This window comes from Paralichthys olivaceus, chromosome 21 (assembly GCF_024713975.1).
Source record: "Paralichthys olivaceus isolate ysfri-2021 chromosome 21, ASM2471397v2, whole genome shotgun sequence".
NCBI classification, from domain to species: Eukaryota; Metazoa; Chordata; class Actinopteri; order Pleuronectiformes; family Paralichthyidae; genus Paralichthys; species Paralichthys olivaceus.
The window spans coordinates 5896794-5917290 of NC_091113.1; the positions used below are offsets into that span (position 1 = coordinate 5896794).

At 44.0% G+C, this 20497-nt stretch overlaps 3 protein-coding genes across 6 annotated transcripts in view; 1 reads left to right on the forward strand and 2 right to left on the reverse strand.

Moving 5' to 3' along the window:
* The window catches only part of afap1l2 (actin filament associated protein 1-like 2), a 32280-nt gene extending 28512 nt beyond the window's left edge, over window positions 1–3768 (forward strand). The window contains exons 12-19 of the mRNA XM_020082656.2: window positions 531–676; window positions 781–892; window positions 1207–1449; window positions 1554–1845; window positions 2214–2387; window positions 2481–2668; window positions 2902–3114; window positions 3202–3768. Of these exons, the coding sequence (XP_019938215.2) occupies window positions 531–676; window positions 781–892; window positions 1207–1449; window positions 1554–1845; window positions 2214–2387; window positions 2481–2668; window positions 2902–3114; window positions 3202–3228 (1395 nt within the window). The 3' untranslated portion in view covers window positions 3229–3768. The remainder of the gene's footprint in view (window positions 1–530; window positions 677–780; window positions 893–1206; window positions 1450–1553; window positions 1846–2213; window positions 2388–2480; window positions 2669–2901; window positions 3115–3201) is intronic.
* A 915-nt stretch (window positions 3769–4683) lies between these two features.
* vwa2 (von Willebrand factor A domain containing 2) lies at window positions 4684–15333 on the reverse strand. 3 transcript variants are annotated; one of them, XM_020082925.2, is made up of 14 exons: window positions 15124–15333; window positions 12238–12301; window positions 9784–9858; window positions 9119–9252; window positions 8926–9035; window positions 8230–8427; window positions 7987–8120; window positions 7711–7840; window positions 7461–7516; window positions 7222–7329; window positions 6365–6946; window positions 5611–6162; window positions 5256–5378; window positions 4684–5084 (listed from the first exon to the last, which is right to left on the reverse strand). In XM_020082925.2, the coding sequence occupies exons 2-14, from the start codon at window positions 12290–12292 to the stop codon at window positions 4954–4956; spliced, it is 2388 nt and encodes a 795-aa protein (XP_019938484.2). In that variant the 5' UTR covers window positions 12293–12301; window positions 15124–15333; the 3' UTR covers window positions 4684–4953. The 3 variants fall into 3 exon arrangements, with proteins under 3 accessions (XP_019938484.2, XP_019938485.2, XP_069374097.1); XM_020082926.2 differs by having other exon boundaries at window positions 12238–12321; XM_069517996.1 differs by having other exon boundaries at window positions 12238–12346.
* A 132-nt stretch (window positions 15334–15465) lies between these two features.
* Window positions 15466–20497, reverse strand: part of tdrd1 (tudor domain containing 1) — a 52338-nt gene continuing 47306 nt past the window's right edge. The window contains exons 19-26 of one of the 2 annotated variants that reach the window (XM_069517995.1): window positions 18681–19031; window positions 18476–18592; window positions 18246–18371; window positions 17161–17328; window positions 16613–17029; window positions 16206–16271; window positions 16049–16092; window positions 15466–15928 (exon numbers count right to left, since the gene is read on the reverse strand). In XM_069517995.1, the coding sequence (XP_069374096.1) occupies window positions 15857–15928; window positions 16049–16092; window positions 16206–16271; window positions 16613–17029; window positions 17161–17328; window positions 18246–18371; window positions 18476–18592; window positions 18681–19031 (1361 nt within the window). In that variant the 3' untranslated portion in view covers window positions 15466–15856. Of the gene's footprint in view, window positions 15929–16048; window positions 16093–16205; window positions 16272–16612; window positions 17030–17160; window positions 17329–18245; window positions 18375–18475; window positions 18593–18680; window positions 19032–20497 lie in introns of both variants that reach the window. The other variant, XM_069517994.1, reaches the window with a different exon arrangement.

Here is a 20497-nt window from a genome sequence, read left to right on the forward strand (position 1 = left end):
CACAGCTTCTCACCAAACTGACACATGACTTTGACTCGAGAGTTAAGCAAAGAGCAAAAAGCAAAAAATGATATGTGTTGTACATGAAGTCTGTCAGAAAGAGAAACAGTGTGCAGCTTCTTGTAGGAATCTGTAACACTACCAGCCAGTATCCACGTCTGGAAATCACTTCCTGCTGACATCAAACTATGAACTATACATGTGTGTGTGTAGGGTGGGGGTGCTTTACTAAACTGGGATTTGGGGGGACTCGTGCTACACCCTTTTTCATTAGGCCTTCAGTACCACCCTGCTGCATATGCGGTCATAGGCAATGGAATTTCATGTTGAGTCTTGAGGACTGTTTTTTAAAGATGGTTCTCCAAACATATGTTTTGATAACCTGTGATATGTTTCTATGAGCCGTTTGTGTGGTAGTCATTTCATTAATAGAAAGTCATAAGAGGGAAAACCAAATAAATGACCAGGTTTTAAATCCATGATGACTCACTCTATCTTTTCCTTTCCTCTCTGCTCTCGGCCCCTCCCAGGCAAAGACGTCAGCGGACATGGGTCACTGGCTGGGCCTCCTGCTGTCACAAACAGGCAGCAAGACCGACCCGGAGGATCTGACGTACGACTATGTCAACTCAGAGAGGATCTCCAGCATCGTCACTGCTGCCAAGACTTCCCTATAGTAACGCTCTCACTTCAGTCCACTTACATGAGAAATGGATCTTAAAGTATATGTAGCGAACAGTCTTTAATTGAGTGTGTGTGTGTGTGTGTGTGTTTCTCCAGCTTGATGCAGAGGAGATATTCAGAGCTGAACACCTACATCGACACGCCGCCTGCCGTCCCTCTCGACTCAGAGGAACTGTACGACGATGTGGCGTCTTTAGCAGATCCAGAGGTTCGTTCACAATTAAAATGAACTCAACCAAGTTTAGAGAGATGAAATACAAACTAAGAAACTTGACCGCCTTCCAAAAGCAACAGAAAATCATCGGGGAGACGTGTGGCTTAATATTTTGACTTGTTAAGTTTAGAAAAATACAACTTTGGTAAAAGATGATCAAATATGATTGTATTTATATATATCCACTGGGGTCGCTGTAGACAACAAGCAGCCTCTTCTTTGTTGTTTTATAATTCAATTTTAAAATCCAGGACTCGCTTCATGTGGCCACTTCCCATCTCCTAACTTCCTGCTCTTGTGTCACGCAGGACGCTGAGGACAGCATCCAGCCAGACAGCGGGGACAACCACCTTCAGCAATGTGATGAAACACAAGCAGCGCCCAAGGACCCAGAGGGAACAGAGCAGGAAAAGGTTTACCTGGACCTGGTTCCTGTGCGCTCCTTCCTCCATACATCATGTGGGGGTAAAAACCTGCCCACCAAAGACACTTGTATACATCCCCCGGTCAACGAAGAAGAGCAGAGAGACTCAACGTGTCAAGATAACGAGGTACAGTCGTCTCACGTCTCATTCCCAAACACATTCAAAGTAAGAAAACAGACGTAACCATTCCTCACATTACTTAATTCTTATGTTTGGTTGGTTGATTTCAGGTCACTTCGACGAACCCTTCTGAGCCAGAGCCGACACCCGTCCTAAACGGAACAAGTTTGACGTCCGCTGCCAGCAAACCAGAGCAAACGCGCCCGACGACTCCCACGCCGCAGCAGGCGCCACCTCAGGCCCTCAAACCCACGTCCCAAAGCCAGGAGACACCGAAGAGGACGAGCCTGGGAATCCCATCGGCCTTCAGCTCCCCCGGGGGACACAAAGGACAGACGGGTCACACCACTGCTGGGTTCCCTCACAGTCCTCAACCGCTGCGGCCCAAAGCTCACACCATAGGTGAGGGGGAAACACTCAGTGGCCGTCCTTGGTACACCATGAGAGGAGTAGAAGAAAGAACAAAACTGAGTTGTAACTATTTTTATCAAAACTTTCCAAAAAACATCAAATGTACATTTACCTCTGCAGTGAGTCAGATTTACTACTTCCCTCTAATCTCTAATCTGAAATTACCACGGCTCCCTCTAGTGAAAAACCGCATCCCCTGCAGTCAGCTTCACGGTGGAATCTATATTTATATTCAAAAGGAAATATTTGCTTTTTAATAATCACTGCATCTTTTCTTCTTCTTTAGCTCCTCGTGCAAATGTCAAGGTGACTTTATTTCATTGAGATTTGTGATTTTTTTTTAAATGTTCAATTCCCAGGGAGTCCCGGTGCAGTTGAAGTGAAACTGGGCAAAAACCGCACGGAGGCCGACATGCGCCGCTACATCGACGAGCGTGACCGCCTGGAGAGAGAAAGGGAGGAGGTGAGGAGCAGTCTGGCAAACCTGAAGAAGGAGAGGAGGGAGGCCAAAGAGGAGCTCAGCGCCTGCCAAGGTGCACATACACACACTTCACTTCCTGTCCAACTCGTGATAATAAAGTTGACGCTGACCTTGACCTGACTGACGGGTGTCTTGTTATCTTTAGATCCAAAGCAGCAGGCCTCGCTGGAAGCCCTTCTGAAGCAGAGGGAGGAGGCGTGTCGGGAGGCAGAGCACCGCAGGGTGGAGGTGGAGCTGCGGCTGATGGAGGTGAAGGAAAGTCTGAAGAAGGTGGAGTCAGGGCAGTTCACGCTGGGAACCACATTGGACAGCAGCCTCCAGGACACGCCCACGGTCAGTATGAATCACAGACCTAAACGATCGCTATAGCTCAGACTCTGCGTTTGTATCCAGGATATTCTTGCTTTATTTCTAGATGGTGACATGTCGTCCATCTTTATATACCATCTATTGTATAAATGCAGAACTTCAGAACCTTTAAATTACTCTTCCTCCTGAGGCGATCAAAATAAATCCTGTTTGAAACATTGGTTATAGCTGAACCTCCTCTGTCCTTTTACTCTCAGGCTAAATCAGCAACCATGCCTGCTCTCCAGACGACATCATCATCATTATCAACTTCTTCATCAACAACATCATCATCATCTTCATCATCGTCCCAAATCTCAAACAGCATCCTCAGTGCAGACTCCGCCTCACCAGTCAACTCCGCCTCTGCACTAAAGAACAGACCGGCCTCCATCATGGCCACGAAAGGCAAAGTTCTGCAGAAAGCTAAGGTGCGTTACTTTATTTTGAAAGTGTGAATGTTGTTGAAGTTTTATGAAAAATGCGTTTCACTTTCCTTTTTTTATTTGTATTAACAGGAGTGGGAGAAAAAATCCACCACCTAGGAGGAGAACATCCTGTGGTCTCCTCTGACCTGATCAAATCCACAACTCGTCCTACTTTTTTCAAGGAGCTGCCAATTAAAAGTCCAGACCAATAAATCAACAACCTCCCTTCTCTGGATCCTTCATCCTCATCACCTCCCTGCCAAGACTAAACAGAGCCAATCAGAGAGAGGCACAAGCTGTCTCTTCAAATACCACTGGATAACTTTGGTTCTAAAGACTTCACAAGTGTTTTTACTTCTCTTTTTGCAAAGAAGAGGAATTTGATGTTGGAGCATTTCGGCCAGTCTAACAATCATTCTTGATAATGATGAAACGGGATGTTTCAATGCTGCAAACAGCCAAATATTTGAGACCACTGAAGTCTTGAGAGAGACGTCCCTCGACTAAAATGCCCATTTTGTACACACACTTTTGTAGCTTGGTTCATGTATGCTGGTAGCCAAGATGTAAATATATTTACACCATTATCCAGCCTCTCGGCCTGTATTGCTAGCTAGAAATGCACTTTTTATTCAAATAAAAATGTACTGACGACGACAGCGGCTCAGAAAGTTTTCCTTTAGTTTTTTTAGCCTTTGAACCTCTCACTCATCAGTGGAGCTTCTCTGCTGAAAACAAACTGAAGGTTACATCTGCAGAGGACACAGGAAACCTGCAGCATTAAACATTTAAAGGATAATTAGAGTGAACGCATTCACTCCTCACCGATGAAAGTAAAATATTCATGAACGGGACTCATTTGACGTGAGGATGTTTGAGCTGGTGTAAACAAGTCGAGTAATTCTACTGAAACTTTAATCTTACTAAAGGTGGACTGACAAAACTTAGGGAATTTGTCCCTTTGTAAGCTTCGTCTGCCCGCCCCAGAGTAATATTAGTAAAGCACACTTTAAAATATAAAAGTATTGAATAAGAAATTTTCGCGCACCAGTTGAGGGTCACACAAACTTTAATTACGCCCCAGACGATTCTTCAGTTTGAAGAAAAGTCACCTGGGGAAGTACTGAAAAGGTTTGTGAGAGCCTCAACTGGTGTGTGGACGTGTCTTCTGTTTTTTTTTCCATTTCTGACCAGCACCTAGTACTAAAATCAAGTTTGCATGTGCTTTCATATACTTTCTAAAAAATAAAATGAAAACAAATACACATTTTACATTTAAAAACCTCGATCAGTTTCAGGAGGGCCCATTTTAAAAACGATACTGAACCATGAAAACAGCACTTTTGGACTTTTTGTGGTTAGCACCCTCACCTTGAGACTAAGAGGGCTCTAGGTTTGAATCCTGGTTCTGCCTTTGTTTGAATTGCATGACTTTTCACCCTTGGTCAGCTGAGATTGGCTCTAGCGCCCCCGTGAGCCATAATAGATATGATGATGGACAGATATCTCAGTTGGAAGGAGAAAATACGGTTTGTTATTAAACTGTAAAAAAGAAAGAATCTTTACACAAAATCACACTATAATGTATTTTATAATATAAAAGTTTACATCTTTGAATACACAGTGGGGGCGGACAAATACAACAAAAAGACAAACCAGGACACAAATGGACACCAGAGTAGAGATACACACAGTTTGAAGGCACTTGTTCAAGTTCCAGTGCAAGTTTAAATATCAAAAAGATAAATCTTCCCTTTACTCCAACAAACATCCTTGGTTCTTAAGAGTTCGAAGGTGATTGGTTTCTGTGGATAAATGTGTGTTGAGCATGTTTGAGGCGTGTCAGGCTGCGTGTCTCCGGCGGTGCAGTTTGTAGTGGTGCAGCAGCTCCTGGTGGCTCTTCCTCTGCCTGCTCTTCCTCCGAAGACCTGCAGGCCTCGGAAGGTCTCCTCTGGACGAGGGCCTCCTGCTTTCTGTGAACAAAACCACAGAAAAAGTCACGACCACTATTCCCCAACTTTTCCTCAAATAATTTAAATGGGGAATTCAGGATGTCAATCAGGATGAGGGGGGGTGCAGTGAAACTGAATATTTGATGGAGGGGGTTTTAGATTTAAAAACCAGACTCTGGTTAATTCACTGACTTGTTTCACAGTGTGGTCCCTCGAAGCCTTGGCACTGACAGCGGAAGCTTCCTCCTGACATGAGGCAGGTCCCGTCATTCATACACGGGTTCGGGATGCACAGGTTTACCGGCTTCTTTACCTCTGGTGGACAGAAATTCAAGTCACATACATTCAAAGATTTAAATTCTTACAGCATCTATTTCTCTGTTTTCTATCTCTAGACAGCTGTAAAGAAGTGTTAGTGAAAGGAAAAGCAGAAAAACTAAAAAAATTTTAGGCAGATTATATTGAATTTCTTTTGAATCAACCTCTCGCTCCTGTCCATGGAACAGCAGAAGCTGTTCTGGGAATTCTTTCCCTGAGTGCATCTCACCTGAACACAGCATCTGCACCAGAACGTCCTCAAAGTACTTGAGGTCCTCATACATCGGCACTGAGATCATGTGCTCCTCTGAACCTGCGATCTGCAGCAGCTTCTCTCTCTGCACGTCCCCGATACCGATCACAAACAAGGACACTCCGTTGTCTCTTATCTTTTGTGCCGGTACAACAGCATCGCCGCCACCCGAGCCGTCGGTCAGCACCACCACGGCCTTGTTGACCCCGGGCCGTGCACCTTTGGCGACGGTCAGGACGTCGGAGTGGATGTGGAGCAAAGCCGAGCCAGTCGAGGCCACTCCGCCCACGTATTCGGCGCCACCTACCGCCTTGAGGATGGCGGAGCCAGTCTCGTGAGCGTCCAGGTTGAAGACGGTGGTGGCTCTGCGTCCGTAAACCACAAGCGCCACTTGGGCTACGTCTCGGTTTATGTCGAACTGGACGGTGAGGCTGCGAACAAAGTCACGCAGGGTGGAGAAGTTATCACGGCCAACGCCACCTGAGGCGTCCAGGGCAAAGACCAGGTCCACTGCTTGACCCAGACAACCTGAGAAACACAAAAGATAAAATATCATTATTATTAATACAAGTTGATGCATATTTTGGACATGCATGGAAAAAAACAAGAACCCAAGTACAATTCGGATTTAGTATAAGTATTCAGTATACAGTAGTAATAGTGAAAATATTCAAGAATATTCAGAACATTCTGTCTGTGAAAGGAGATTGTGTAAACGTCTGTTCTGTACCTTGCGTGTCCACGCTGCAGATTTTGGCCTTGAGCTCTGGGATCTTGGCGTTGAACCTGTCAGGAGACGTGTAGGTGAGAGTCCTCTGTGGATTTCCTGTGACATTATCCAGCTGTCCCTTCAAGCTTTCTGGTCCCACCCCTATAAGAAAGATCTCTCTGTCCCGTGCGTATTTAGACGGCTGCACCACGTCGTCGACAGCAGGGTTGGCCGTGAGCAGCACCACCACGCGGGGGAGGTCGTCTGACACATCAGCGAAGACCGGTGCGCTCATGAAGCCGTGGCGTGTGACGTAATGAAGCGCCTGTCCTGTCTTTGTTTCACCGCCGATTGGTTGGAGCGCGTCCACCGCCTTGAGCAGGCCCTTCAGGCCCCCTCTGATCTTACCCACCGGGGCTTCGACTTGAGCTTCGCCGCCAAACACCGCCAAGCCCACTTTGGTGGGGCTATCAGACCCGATCACCGTCTGCAGGAAGCGCTTTAGGAAGGACTTGAGGCGGAGGAAGCCCTCCAAGGGGAGAGTGGCAGAGCCCTCCAGCAGGAAGAGCAGGTCCACAGAGCAGTCGAGTGATAAAGCAAGAGCTGAGGAGGGATCGTTCCGTTAGTGAACAGCTGCAAATATCTCAGTGGACCATAAACTGTAAATAAAGATGGACGACATGTCGCTTCCCCAACAGTGAAAGACCTCTGTAATCTGTGTCACATATTTCTCATGATGTTCAAATAGCTCAGTAGAATGTGTAAAAACAATTAGACTATGTCAATTGATTCCAAAGAGCACATATAAAGGGGTCTCTTTGTAAAGAGTCTTTGACTCAAATATTGAGAGCCTCTGGTCTACATGACAGTGAACGAACCACAGTGAGGGTCTCCTCTGTGTCCCTGCGGACACACACAGTTGTAACCCTCTGGACCTTCTGATACACATGTTCCACCGTTCAGACAGGGCTGAGAGTCACAGGGATCTGCAGAGAGAGAGAGAGAGAGGGAGAGAGGGAGAGGCAGGAGGTGAGAGGCACAAACACACATCATCTAAAAAAAAAAAAAAGAAGAGTAAACAGCATGTGGATTCAAAGAGAAAGAACTAGGTTATCACCTGGACAGATCGTGCGATGGCAAACTGTCTGGTGTCTCTTGTAAGCCTTGCTGTACCTGCAACACACAAAAACAATAACAAGTGAAAACTCAACTCACATGAAATGCAAAACTAATTAAATTGTATTTTCTGGTCAGGTGCTTGTATTGTGCAGCTGCTTAGAAAATGTATTAAAACAGTTTCAGTAAATTGGAGGATGTTTTTTCTTTTGTTGCACAATTTTAAACTTCACCCATTCATGTTCACTTGCCTGTAGTGGGGGCAGAGGGATGTGTACGTGGAAAAACCCCTGGAGCCTTTCCAGCACATGAAATTCCCCTGCAGCTCCTTCACCGTCTCCAGCGTCTTCCTCTCGCAGGGGAACGACTCCACCTGACAGCCTGGACGACGGAAAACCACGGGATCCATTGGAATCAGCGTTAGGGAGAGGATGGAGGGATGTTGAGAACGGAGGAGAGTTAGAGAGGAAGAGAAGATCATTTTTAGATTCTCATTATTGTCCAGTGTCGACCCAATGATCTCCCACCTGCTGGCGTGGCGTTGCAGACAGAGAACGTGCTCAGTGTCGTGTACAGGCCGTTGACGGCATCGTAGAAATGCTCGGCGAAGAACACGTGGCTTTCCATTGGCTCACTGGCCACAGCATGTAGCTCCTCCCACCTGTGACACAGAGAAAACAGTAAATCAAACAACAAAAGGAAAACGTGTTGTAGTTTATTATGAGAGACGTGTAAAATAATGTTATAATTGATGATATAATAATAATTACCTGGGAAAGCGCACACCGATGGCGAACAAGACCACGCCTGTTTCTTTGAGCCGTGCAGCCGCCTGCACCGTGTTGCCCTGAGACCTCCCGTCTGACAGGAGGATGGCAACACGAGCCACGGCTGAGGAGTTGCGGCCGCCTGGGTAACCCTTCCTCAGGATGTACTTGAGAGCTAGGGCTGTCTGGGTGCTGCCTCCCCTGTAAGTTTTTCACATGTTAGTGTCAGAACAATCCTGACTGAAGAGAAGTTCATTAGAACACAGACATCTACATTATCACTGCCACCGTAAACCACAAATCAATTTTATTTTAGATGTTGGTGAGAACTATGAAGGAATCAAACATGTCTACACTTATTATGTAGATCCAGGATTTTTTTATCTTCATTTTTCACGTAAATCCCAGATATTGATTTATGGATCTTGATGAAAAAAAACCTCTGGTACATTTTGGAAACTGATATCTATGACTAAATTTGGTGGAGGGAGGAACTCTACTGTGATAAATTAGTTTTAAGCATTTCAATACCTTGCAGTTGGTTTTCAGTTTGTTTTTGATCTGTATTTGAGCTTTTAGATCATCTTAGACATTTTTGATCATTCTTTGAGATTGCTTCATTAGAGGCAAATGACACTGATCATAAAGTCTCCTGTTTCCCAAACCCCCGTCTCTGTGCAAGTGAGGTGAGAGACTCACCTGTAAGAAATCTTCTTCATGTGCTTCTTCAGCTCCTGTTTGGTAGTGTACGAGTCCAGAGAAAACTCCAGCCGAGGACTGGAGCCGAACTGAACCAAACCAACGCGCACCTGTAAAAACGTGGGATTACACCAGTGGTGGTTGGCGAGAGAGAAACAGGCAGAATGAAAGAGAGAGAGAAAAGAAGACAAACCTTGTCTGGTCCGATGTCGAGCGCTTGGCAGAGTTTGATGGCGTAATGTTTGGACCTCTCAAAGCTGCCCTTCCCCACGCTGTAGGAACCATCCAGGAGGAAGAGGATGTCCATCGCCGCTGAGCACTGCATCACTTTCCACAGAAACACACACATCAGAAAAAAATGATATCCACGAGATGTCAAGATAAGAAGGAAGAAACGGATGCATTCCTGGGAAAGAGCTATTCGGGACATTATGGGATTATCCTGGTTGGAAATAAAATGGGCTGCTGCAGATGAAAATAATACGTCGACATAACAAGGAAAAAAGCGTCTCAACGTGCCAGAGCTCAATTTTCTTTTCCATAAAACCATTACAGAGCAAAAACTCTTCCCGTCTCCCTCCCTGGAGCATGTTTGTACTCGCTGTCAGCGTAAATAACCTGCAGTGTTACTGTTGTGTCAGAATGTGCAGCCAATCGTGCAGAGTGTCCTTAGGGACTGGGAGAGTGTGTCCCATTTCCTCCCAGAGACATCAGGCTGATAAGACCACCCACCACCTCAAAGGACAAAGTTTCTAACTCATGATTATTCTATTTGAAATGAAACCGCATGCAGATGCGCAGCCTCGCCATCCTAAATCACTTTGTGACGGGTGAACGTGGTTTTGGTCACAAACTCACTCTCTCCTGCTGAGTTGATTTTCAGGATGTTGTCATGGCTGGTTTGGATCTCCTGCACCGTGATGCCCTGCTGGGCTGGAAGGGAGAAAAACAACATGGAGGTGAAATGTCCACACCTACTGTATGCAAACGGTATTATCCACATGCATGGTGCTACCAGGACAGAAGAAGCTGATCAACATACAAAGACAGTGAAAACTAAAGGTATAACTTAATCAGTTTAATTTATATTTTTAATTATTGTCTTGCCTCATTGCTCATTCACTTCACAAACTAACTAACTCCAGATTCCGCCCGGTACACATTTAAAATACAGTGTCACTAAAAAGTAGAGTGTCTAGAGAAATTAAAATAAGAATAATAAATATGGATGTTGTCTCTGAAGCCGACGCAGTTCACTGACTCCCACTTGACGCCCTCTGGGCTGGATAATTGAGTATTTAAAGCTGATGTGAATGGACAAGTGAAGAAGACCATTCTTTAGCTCTAGTCACTGAGAGGACATTGCTCTGTTCAGGCTACAGCTCAGAGAGGAGGGAGGGGGGGGGGGACATGTGACTTCCTGTTCGGCATGTGAACACGTCCTGGTGTCCCTGGTAACCCCTGTGGGTCACAGAGGTATTTGTCCAGCAGAGGGACGGTCCGCTCGAGTGATTTTACAAACGTGCACTATCCTTCTCTTCAGTCAGGACATGTTGTGTTGACTGTCAGAAGAGGAAAACCACACAGGACAGAAACACCACAGATCAGTTTCATGTGCAAAGTTTATCTCTGCATCCGACGATGTAGCTGGATTAAGCTTGGACGACATTTAATAAGAGGACACGACCAGAAATTTTGGGCTGCAAGTGAGAATTGATTTTAGTGTTACAGTATTTTTATTTTCAGTACTTGTGTACATCTGTGATGAGTCTTCTCCATGTGTCTGTGGTTTTTTTTTTCTTTTATTATAACAACATATATTCTGAATGACAAAAAAGTAAATGATGATACCTTGTGAGATATGGAAAGAACCAAACATGTTAATCTTCTGGGATGGAGGCAGAAGACAACAGTACATGGAGGCGGTTATTGATAATTAATTCTGGTCATCTTTCACCAGTTTGTTCAGCTGTGATTGAACACCAGCAGTGAAACAAAGTCACTATTTTGATGTGAAGACAATAAGAAAATCTGATATTAATGTTAATACAAACTATATTTTCCTTCAGAAATAAAGCAGCTGACTTGACGTCCCCCTCTTTTAATGTCCTCATCATCCTGGTCATCACCAACACAGGAAACATTCAACACTAATCGCTAAAAGAAAAGCAGCGCCTGCAACCATACACCGCGTCTTTGCAATCCTGACCCTTTCATCTGCCCCTAATTCCAGCGTCAGTCCGTAAGTCCTCCTCACAGTGAAAGTTTAGGTTCTTGGCAAGCTGCTCTCTCGGTCAGTGGGGCCCCACTGCTCTGAACAAAAAGTCTGTCTGTTCAGCTAAAGAAAAAAAGCCTCTGAGTGTGTCTGTAATATCTGTGATTGAAAACATGGCAGGAAAATCAGGAGATAATGAGCAGGAATCCTTCAGGCCGACGAGTTGATGAGTACCAACCACAGAAATCAGCTTCCATCTCGTCTGTGAGATTGACTTTGACAGGCTGGATTACATGGATATTTGTCCTGCAACATGTTATCTGTGTTGTCAGCGCAGGAGGAGAAGGGGGCGTCTCTGACAAGGTGAAACAGTCTGGTTTGGTTCAGGTTCAAAGTCTTAAACTGGCCGTTAATAAATACTTCACGTGGTGCTAAAGCTGTCATTTTTGAAAACAACTTGCAGATTGTATTGCCCCACAAACGCCGCCTCTCCCCTCGGGCAAATACCAAAAACTCTCGGGTGCAAGAGAACAACTGACGATACGCTATAAAATACGACACTCGATTTGACCTGTGTAGAAAACCTACAAGAATTCTTCAGGACCGGGACCTCGACAGGTTTGAGCAGTAAAAGATCTTGTAAAGAATCTGAGGTTGGCCGGAGGAGCATCAGTCGAGGGTCATACATTTCCAGCTTTCTTTATTCTGGTGTTTTATAATTGTATGGTTTCATTACTTGTTTTGTTAATCATTATTATTATCTTATTTATTTTGTTTTATTATTTATTTATTTTAATGTTTCTGGAAGTGATTGCCTTGGTTTGCATTAGTCTCTAAATCTGAATGTTTTTCTCTTTTTGAAATCATTTTTAACATCCTACGTTTTGTGACTCACCTGTAAAGCACTTTGAATTGCATTTGATTTGTTTGAAATGTGTTATATCAATGGAGTTTGTCTGATTGACTTTAACAGCAAATATGCAAAAAATACAAGATCAGGTTGTGGAGATGAGCTAAAGGTTGTGTGCCCTCACGTTTTGTGTGTTTTGATCATTTAATGATGAGGGAGGAATGAAATGAAAAACAGTAGTACCGACCTTGAAGCAGCAGCAGCAGAGGTACAAGGAGGGAGAGATGGATATCAGGGAGCATGTTGGACACCTGGAACAACAGGACACAGGCTGAGGAAGAAATACAGAACAAAATCTAAAAAACAGGGGGTTCAGTATTATTAAAAAAACTTTGCTGCAACGTTTGAAGACTTTTTATGAGGCTGAAGAAGTGGAAGGATCAATATTACACAAAGAACATAGAAGTCTAGAAAAATACAATTAAAAAATATAAATGGAATTCTGTGCAACAAAAATGTCATGATCTGAGCGTCCAGGTGGGGAACCGCTGAAATATCTCCCCAGAAGAACAACAGTTCACGCCTACAGGCTGTTCTCTGAGAGCGTTCAAGTACCAGAACTACAACATGACGCTAAAAGGAAGATGACGAAGAAAGACGTTAGCCACAGGCCACATTTAGCCTCCGTCTCAGGCCAGTCAAGTAAGAAAATTAAGTACTTGTTCCCTCAGCTAATTGTCGGTCGACCTTTCAACAAGTTCAAATGAAAAGATACCTGATGACTGACAGCCAACAAGGAGGAACACAAGGATTCTGACATGTAGCAAAACATTTTAGCACACGAGAGGTTGTAACACACACACACACACACACACACACACATCACCTCACTGACATCACACCAGCATGTCGAACACTCTTTGTTTTGACTAGGACAGAATTTAAAATGAGGGGGAACAAAGGAACGCAAAGAGAGTGTGTGTGTGTGTGTGTTTTTGATATTCTCGATGTAATCAGTGTGTTCACCAAAGATGTGTGTGTTCCTGGATGGAAAGTGTTGAAAATGTTAAAATGAAGAATTAACGATCCCCCTGCTTTGTTCTGTAAGTTCATTGTTGGCTCTAAATTCAAAAGACAAGGTTTGATAACTGCTGATGAGCTCGACCATGATCTCCTGCCTGTGTCTGAAAAGTGTCTGAGACGGACTCACCTTCCTATAGGTAAGAGGCTGTGTGTGTTTCTGAAACAGAGACAGAATTGTGTGCAGGAGGACGGAGCCTTGCTGTAAGGATTGTGTGTGGAGTGTGTGTGTGTGAGATACAGATCTACAGAGCAGGCATGCAGCGACTGATAAACATCACCAGGGGCTATTGATGCTGTATTTACGTCTCAAGGACAAGAAATTTCATTACTTCCAGGGGCTTCGACACACACACACACACAGGCTAGCATGATCGGAGGAGGAAGCAGCCATGCATACCTACAAATAAAATATCCACATGGTGTAGACTACACATGCATGTGCACGACACACACCTGTCTGAAAACTGGCTGTCTCTTCACAAGCATTCTTCTGGATCCCTCCGCCCCTCCCCTCTGTCGCCCTCTCTCAAACTTTCATTACAGCTTAACTTAAAGACACAAACCTGTGGGTCCTCTGTCTTTCATACAAGGTGCTTATATTAAAAAGAAATCAAGGTCAAATGTTATTCAGCTTGACTGAAACCTGATACAGGGGTTAAAATTCAAATGAGACTAATTTAGGGGCATTCCTAAAAACATAACCACCTCAAAGAGAAAAAAGGCCTCGGCCGCGGGTGTGCCGTCTGTTTTGAATTGGTCGACAGGTTGGAAAGTGCCTGCACTCTTGTAGTCTGTCATTAGAAACGAGTGCGAGCATTTGGACGGACTTCATACGAAACCCAGAGCTCTCCTAACCTGTATTTGGAATCACTTTGAGAAAACATCCTCACAGGTTAAAGGATTTCATGATGAGTCACCTGAAAGAGCAACCTTCAGAACAACAGAAGAACAAATGTGGACTGTAATTCAAAAAGAACGTGTTGGTTTTCAATCAAGCACGTGGACGTGTTCCAAGCAGATCAACCAAACACAGAGGATGTGAAAACCTTCCTGAACTCCCCACTCCAATCTGATGGAGTAAATAAAAGCTCCCGTCTGCATTATTAAAGCAACGTTATGTGACACTGGCATTAAAATAGCAGATTCTACAACAGATCTGAAGGAATATTGGAGACACTTCCCCATTATTTAAGACACAGACATTACAAACTATGCATGTATCTTAAAGCATGATGGAAGTTAGCGTTAACATCATTAAGACCTATTATGTAATTAAGTCTCTTTAAGGTCTCAAATTGAGATGATTCGATTTTACACTTAAGATATTTAAGACCCTGCGCAAACCCCTGTAAACAGTTCAGTAAGCAAAGGATCATGGGTAATATCCAGCATTTATTAGTGTTTCTCAACATGAAAACCTTCATCGTTAGAAACAAGGAGTCCAACAGAACGAATTAGCACGTGTGGCTGCAGAGGGCGCTGTTGCTCAGTAAAAGCTTTAATTAGAGGAACACGAACGCACACGCACACACACACGCACACACTTTAAAACAATCAAACACGAGCTAAGTTTCAGGATTGAAAGAAAACTGTTTGAATTAAAATAAGTTTAATTTCCCCTGTAGTTCAGCGTCTGGCCACTTTTAAATCAGGGTCAGAGGTCAGAGGTTGTGACCCCGTCATGCAACAGGAGCTCAGGTTTACTCAACAAGACAAACAGAAGTGATGCCGGTCATCCTGGTTAAGTCGTAAATGGGTGGATGGAATTCAAGAAATTCATTTCAAAACTTTTAGGAGGGAATTGTTTCGTTCACTTGTGTTTTTTCAAATGACTTCTCCATCCATGAGACTGATGTGATGACATTCATACAGAGGCACTCTTACATTTGTATTCATATCTGTCCTCATCATCTGAGCAGAAACATCCAGATGTTTCACTTTTGGTTTAATTTAATTCACATGGAAACACTTGAGTCATTCAGCAGACCAGCCTCTGCAGCATCATTCGACTGAAACACCCGCAGACAAACCGGATAAAACATCTTCTTACCGTGCGCTGCCGCCTGGGCTCCTCCGTCTCTGACCGGTTCTCCCCCGGGGCTCCTCACCGCTCCGGATCCGGGATGTGACTAACTCAGCCCCGGGGACAGGAGCGCAGTGACCCCGCCTCCTCTCCGTGCGCACACCTCTGGTTCTCCTGCCCCGGTGAGCGGGCTCTGATTTGCCCTCGTCTCAAACGTGGAGACAGGGAGGAGCTCAGACAGCCTGGGACCATGAAGACAAACTAATCCACACACCTCCACTGAGGGAAATGTAGGAAACACGTTTTCAAACATCAACTTTTCCCTCTGGATGTTTTGGAGTAGTCAAAAAAAAGACAACCCACTTATAGTTCTATTTTTTTCCATCACAGATTTTTTATGTGAACACATGTCAAACAGAAAAGTGGACCAGGATGGACATCCCACCTGAACAAGTGAACAGGACTGAATAAAGAAACCAATGGCAGCGGCTCCATTCAAACTCACGGGGACACAAACACTTTGAAAATTGAGTTGAACATCTGAAATTTTTCTGATAACTTTCAAGCAACAGGTTTCCAAAAGCTTCCAAAAATATTAAAACCTAAACAACTGCAGGTTAAAAACACAAAAGCTCTCTACAAAGTTTTTCACTTTTAAATTAAAATTAAAGCTGGAAGGTAACTTATGGTATAACATTAACACAACCACAATTTTGAAGTTGGCAAACAGGATTGGAGAATAGTGCATTATGGGTAAACATTATTTTTTCTGTCCAAGGAACTGCCCCATGAGAGAAATCTGCAGCTGCATCAGCTGTTCCAGGTGATCCATCTGCGGAAGACGAGAGAAAACAATGACAGATATTAATTTGTATTTCTACATTTGAAGTACGACAGGAAATCAAATGTGAGAAAATAAATCAAAATGATGGTTTCAAACTGTGGATCTGACCTTCGTCTTCAGGCTCGCACAGCAGCAGCCGGAGGTCTGAGGATCTGAGATTCCAAAAGAAGGACAAGTGAACATCACACCATCTTCAACTGTCACAAAAAGTTTAAAACAATTTAAATCAGTCACAGATCATGTTCTTGTTTTGAAGCAGACGCACCATGAGTTTCTGTGTTCACTTTTAATGGTGGCTCCATTTGATCAATAATCTTCTGCACTGGATCTTCTGAAATACAATTTTTTCAAAGATTTTAGTAATTAAGATATTAACATTTTTATATATGCTAGATTTTTTTTCCTCATAAAAATCCAGGAATTCCACAAAAACATTGAAAAAAGCCGATGTTGACAATAGGATAAAAAATTCCAGTTAATATGATCCACACCAATATCTGACGGGTTCTTCTCTGACCCATACCAACAGGTTTCATGGTAATATGTTGAGATTTTTTTGTGTAAAGTTGCTGACTAACAAAAAAACAAATCAATGCAGAGGAAAACATAACTAACAATTATTAGATGATCAAACAATATTGAAAATAACATTGAAATTGTGACGTCACTAACCACTGACTGATTCTACATATGTTATTTTATTCTGTTGGTGAGTGTGGGGCGTTGGCTCTGAAGTTATGGTTGATCCACTGGCATCTGTCGTGTGTTCCAGCCTCTTCTGGGTTTCAGGTACGGACTTGGGCTGTGGGCACTCAGGCTCGACTGTAGCGCCGACAGGAGGTGTGCCGCTGTCAGTTTGATCAGCCTTCTGGGTGGTGGCTGGGGAAGGATTTGTCTTGGTCAGGACCTGCAGTGCCTCCACTATCATGGCAGTGACTTGCCCTCCGCCGCTCTCAGTGGGCAGACTGAGCGACAGCACGTTAGCTGAGCCATCGAAGGACTGAGCGGTGGCGAGGACGCCTTTTGCGAGGATGGTTTGAAACAGCTGCTGCACTTCCTCTGGCCACTCGACAGGGAAGTGCTCCTTACCTGGGGAACGGGAGCAGCAGAGGTGCATATAAGGGAGTAAAACACTACAGGGCAGAGGAAATACATATAGCACAATTATGGTTTAGTGTGAAATGAATTCTAGACAGAAGAATATAAAGCTGTATAATTACCAGCAAGGGTGCAGCGGGTGATCTGAAAGGGAAGCTGCAGGAGGTGCTTGGGGATGGGTAAAATTCGGGAGAACGGCACCTTTTCAGTGTTGCCGTAATCTGCATAGATGACACTCAACTCTTCCTCACCAACTTCCAGGACCACTGCACGGTACCAGTTACTGTCAGCTGGAAAAAAGAAAAGTCAAACAACTCCTGTTTCATATTTTGGTGGATTTTTGAGCAATAAAAGTTGTGGAGGATTAGAATTAATATATAGTTTACAAGCTCCAGAAGTTCATTGTAATATGTTCATTCAACTTTTTGTTACTGATTCAAAAGTACATTTTCTTTGAACTTAAAAAGAATTCTCTGAGGCCCACAACATAGGATACAATACGTTATCAATAATCATGTTTCCGGAGCTTTTGGTCTAACATCCACAGCTGACCCTAAAATGTGCTGAGCCCGACCAGATTCTGCAAAACAAAATCCATTAAATCGGACCCTGTTGTTAGCCGAGCTATGGAATGTATGCTAAGGTATAGTCTCCTACTTGTATGCTGTGTTTAAAGCAGAGCTGCTCTTACGCTGCACTGAGCACACGCTGTGTAATTATATCTACTAGCAGACGCCAAATTACCAGCTTGGGTCTGCACGGTAACAACTGCAGGTGGGGTCTCAAGAATTGTCGGAGAACAAACATAAAAACTGGAAGAAGAGAATTCATGGCAGCCGACTGTGTTTGCATGTTGAAGAGCTTGATGGTTTGTCCTAGTACAGTTTCTTTCCTGCAATCATTAAACAATGTGTGGGAATGATGATACCTGGGTGACGGGGTTTTCCCCTGATGACAGTGACTATTAAACCCTGGATGCAATTTCCTCATAAACAACAATCTGATGTGAAAACGAACCTAATACGTCAGTGTGATTATTATTTGTCAGCCATTGTGCAGGGCAGATCGATGTAAGGCTGAAACAGGCCCACAGTCAGTCGTTGTAATTTACCTGTCTGACACCTCGTGGCTTTAAGGAGTAATAGCAATGATTAAAAACCAAGAACGGCCATCAGTAAAGCTAGATGAATAATATAATGTTCCTCACCAGAGAACTGGACGCAGCAGGCAGCCTCAGGAGCTGGTCTGCTCAGGACAGCAGAGGACAAAGATGCATGGTTGTTGCTGCAGTAGGCAGCTACGTCCATCATCAGCTGCTGCAGCTTCTGCTGTTCTACTATTGAAAAACAAACAGCAATTTCAACATGTAACAGTGGCTGAGGCCCTTTCCTACTGTTTCACCATTTGTATATCAGCGACGTGAGAGAATGTTCTGACCCAGACTGGGACCAAGCAGGTAGAAGAGCGAAGGACTAGTGACAGCTGGGATGTACGGATTAAAGGTCTCGTTGAGAGGCAGCTCCACCGTCTTCCAGTCCACTGGGAAAGATGGTACTGAAAAAAACAAAATTTCAATCAGGCTCCTAAAATTGACCAATGCTTCATCTTCATCTTCATCTTAGAGTCGTTGGCTGTAGCTGACCTTCTGATGACACAGCAGTTTGCTCTTCAGCTGGCATCTCTTTGGAAGTGGCTCCTGTCTGATTGGAGGCTTGAGCACATATTTGGCTGTGCTCATTTTGTGTTGCACTCTCTTGGTATTTGGCTTCAGAGCCTGTGTTTGCATGGGTCTCTTTGGGAACCTCTCCAGGAACTTTGGCTAGTTGCTCAGAAATTAGGGCATCAGCCACATTCTGCCCTCTGCTCTGCAGCTCCACACCGTAGCCCTGCTCAGTGACAGAGAGAACACGTGCAGAGAGCTGCTCACCATCCACCAAAGTCTGGAACCACAGCAGGGCCTCGCTGCTCCACTCTGAACCCAGGGGCTCTACACCTGAAACCAAACAGAACAATCAGAATCTGCCAAAAACGCCATAATTTCATCTCAGAAGATGAATTGGGTACTTTCAATCTTTTATCTACTATCTTTTATTCCCTAGTAACTTAAATTTTATTGTATGCCTTTTTCTGTTACTAGTCCTAGGCAAATATAATTGCCTAAGACTAGTAACCATTTGAGGTTGAATGCCTCCACCAACCAATGACATTACAGATTACATCAAGTGACTCCAGCATTATCCAGACTCATGTGTGTAATTAAGACTTTGAAGTGAGTTGTGAGTTCACAGTGACCTTGACCCCCACCAAATTCCAATCAGCTCATCCTTGAGTGAAAGTGAATATATATTCCAAACTTGAAGAGATTCCCTCAAGGCAATCTTAAGATAACACATTCAAAGAACCAAAACAAATGTTCTATGAGGTTACAGTGATATAAAGCTTCGATATCCAAATATGTTTCTGCCAAATAAACATATTATCGGTTTCTTAGGTATCATTTTTCAACCCTAACCCTAATCACAACCCCAATTGTAACCCTAACCCTATGCCTAATTTCAACCCTAACCCATATCACCTTAGGGTGAATAACTCCGTGCTGCTTGCTCGAAACGTGCTGAAATTTGGTGTGAGTGTGTGGCACGAGTGTCTATGACGTTCGGAAAAAAAGGTATTCAAAAATATCTTGTACTTTTGAGCTAAGATTTGGTGGTTTGACCCCTTCCGAAGGTCGTAGAAGCTCGGGGATAGTACCAATGGATCGGGCATACCCACATTAGTTGAGATGGAACCAACTTCCAAGTCTCTATGACCTTCAGAAAAAAAGTTATTCGAGAATATCTTGATCTCCAATGGCTTCTCATCCCTAACCCTAACCCTAATCACAACCCTAACCCTAACCCTAATCACAACCCTAATTGTAACCCTAACCCTAATTTCAACCCTAACCCATATCACCTTAGGGTGAATAACTCTGTGCTGCTTGCTCGAAACGTGCTGAAATTTGGTGTGAATGTGTGGCACGCTCCCTTTTATTAATCATGAAATGCCCAAGTGTCTATGACGTTCGGAAAAAAAGTTATTCAAAAATATCTTGTACTTTTGAGCTAAGATTTGGTGGTTTGACCCCTTCCGAAGGTCGTAGAAGCTCGGGGATAGTACCAATGGATCGGGCATACCCACATTAGTTGAGATAGAACCAACTTCCAAGTCTCTATGACCTTCAGAAAAAAAGTTATTCGAGAATATCTTGATCTCCAATGGCTTCTCATCCCTAACCCTAACCCTAATCACAACCCTAACCCTAATCACAACCCTAATTGTAACCCTAACCCTAATTTCAACCCTAACCCATATCACCTTAGGGTGAATAACTCCGTGCTGCTTGCTCGAAACGTGCTGAAATTTGGTGTGAGTGTGTGGCACGCTCCCTTTTATTAATCATGATATGCCCAAGTGTCT

What these genes read in the sequence shown, in the direction of transcription:
- vwa2 (XM_020082925.2), bottom strand. Translation starts at nt 12,292, where the DNA reads ATGCTCCCTGATATCCATCTCTCCCTCCTTGTACCTCTGCTGCTGCTG. An exon ending in ATCGGTGTGCGCTTTCCCAG is followed by an intron (nt 8,121 to 8,229) that starts GTAATTATTATT and finishes TCTGTGTCACAG; the next exon opens with GTGGGAGGAGCTACATGCTG. An exon ending in CAGAGGAGACCCTCACTGTG is followed by an intron (nt 6,947 to 7,221) that starts GTTCGTTCACTG and finishes ATCCCTCCTCAG; the next exon opens with CTCTTGCTTTATCACTCGAC.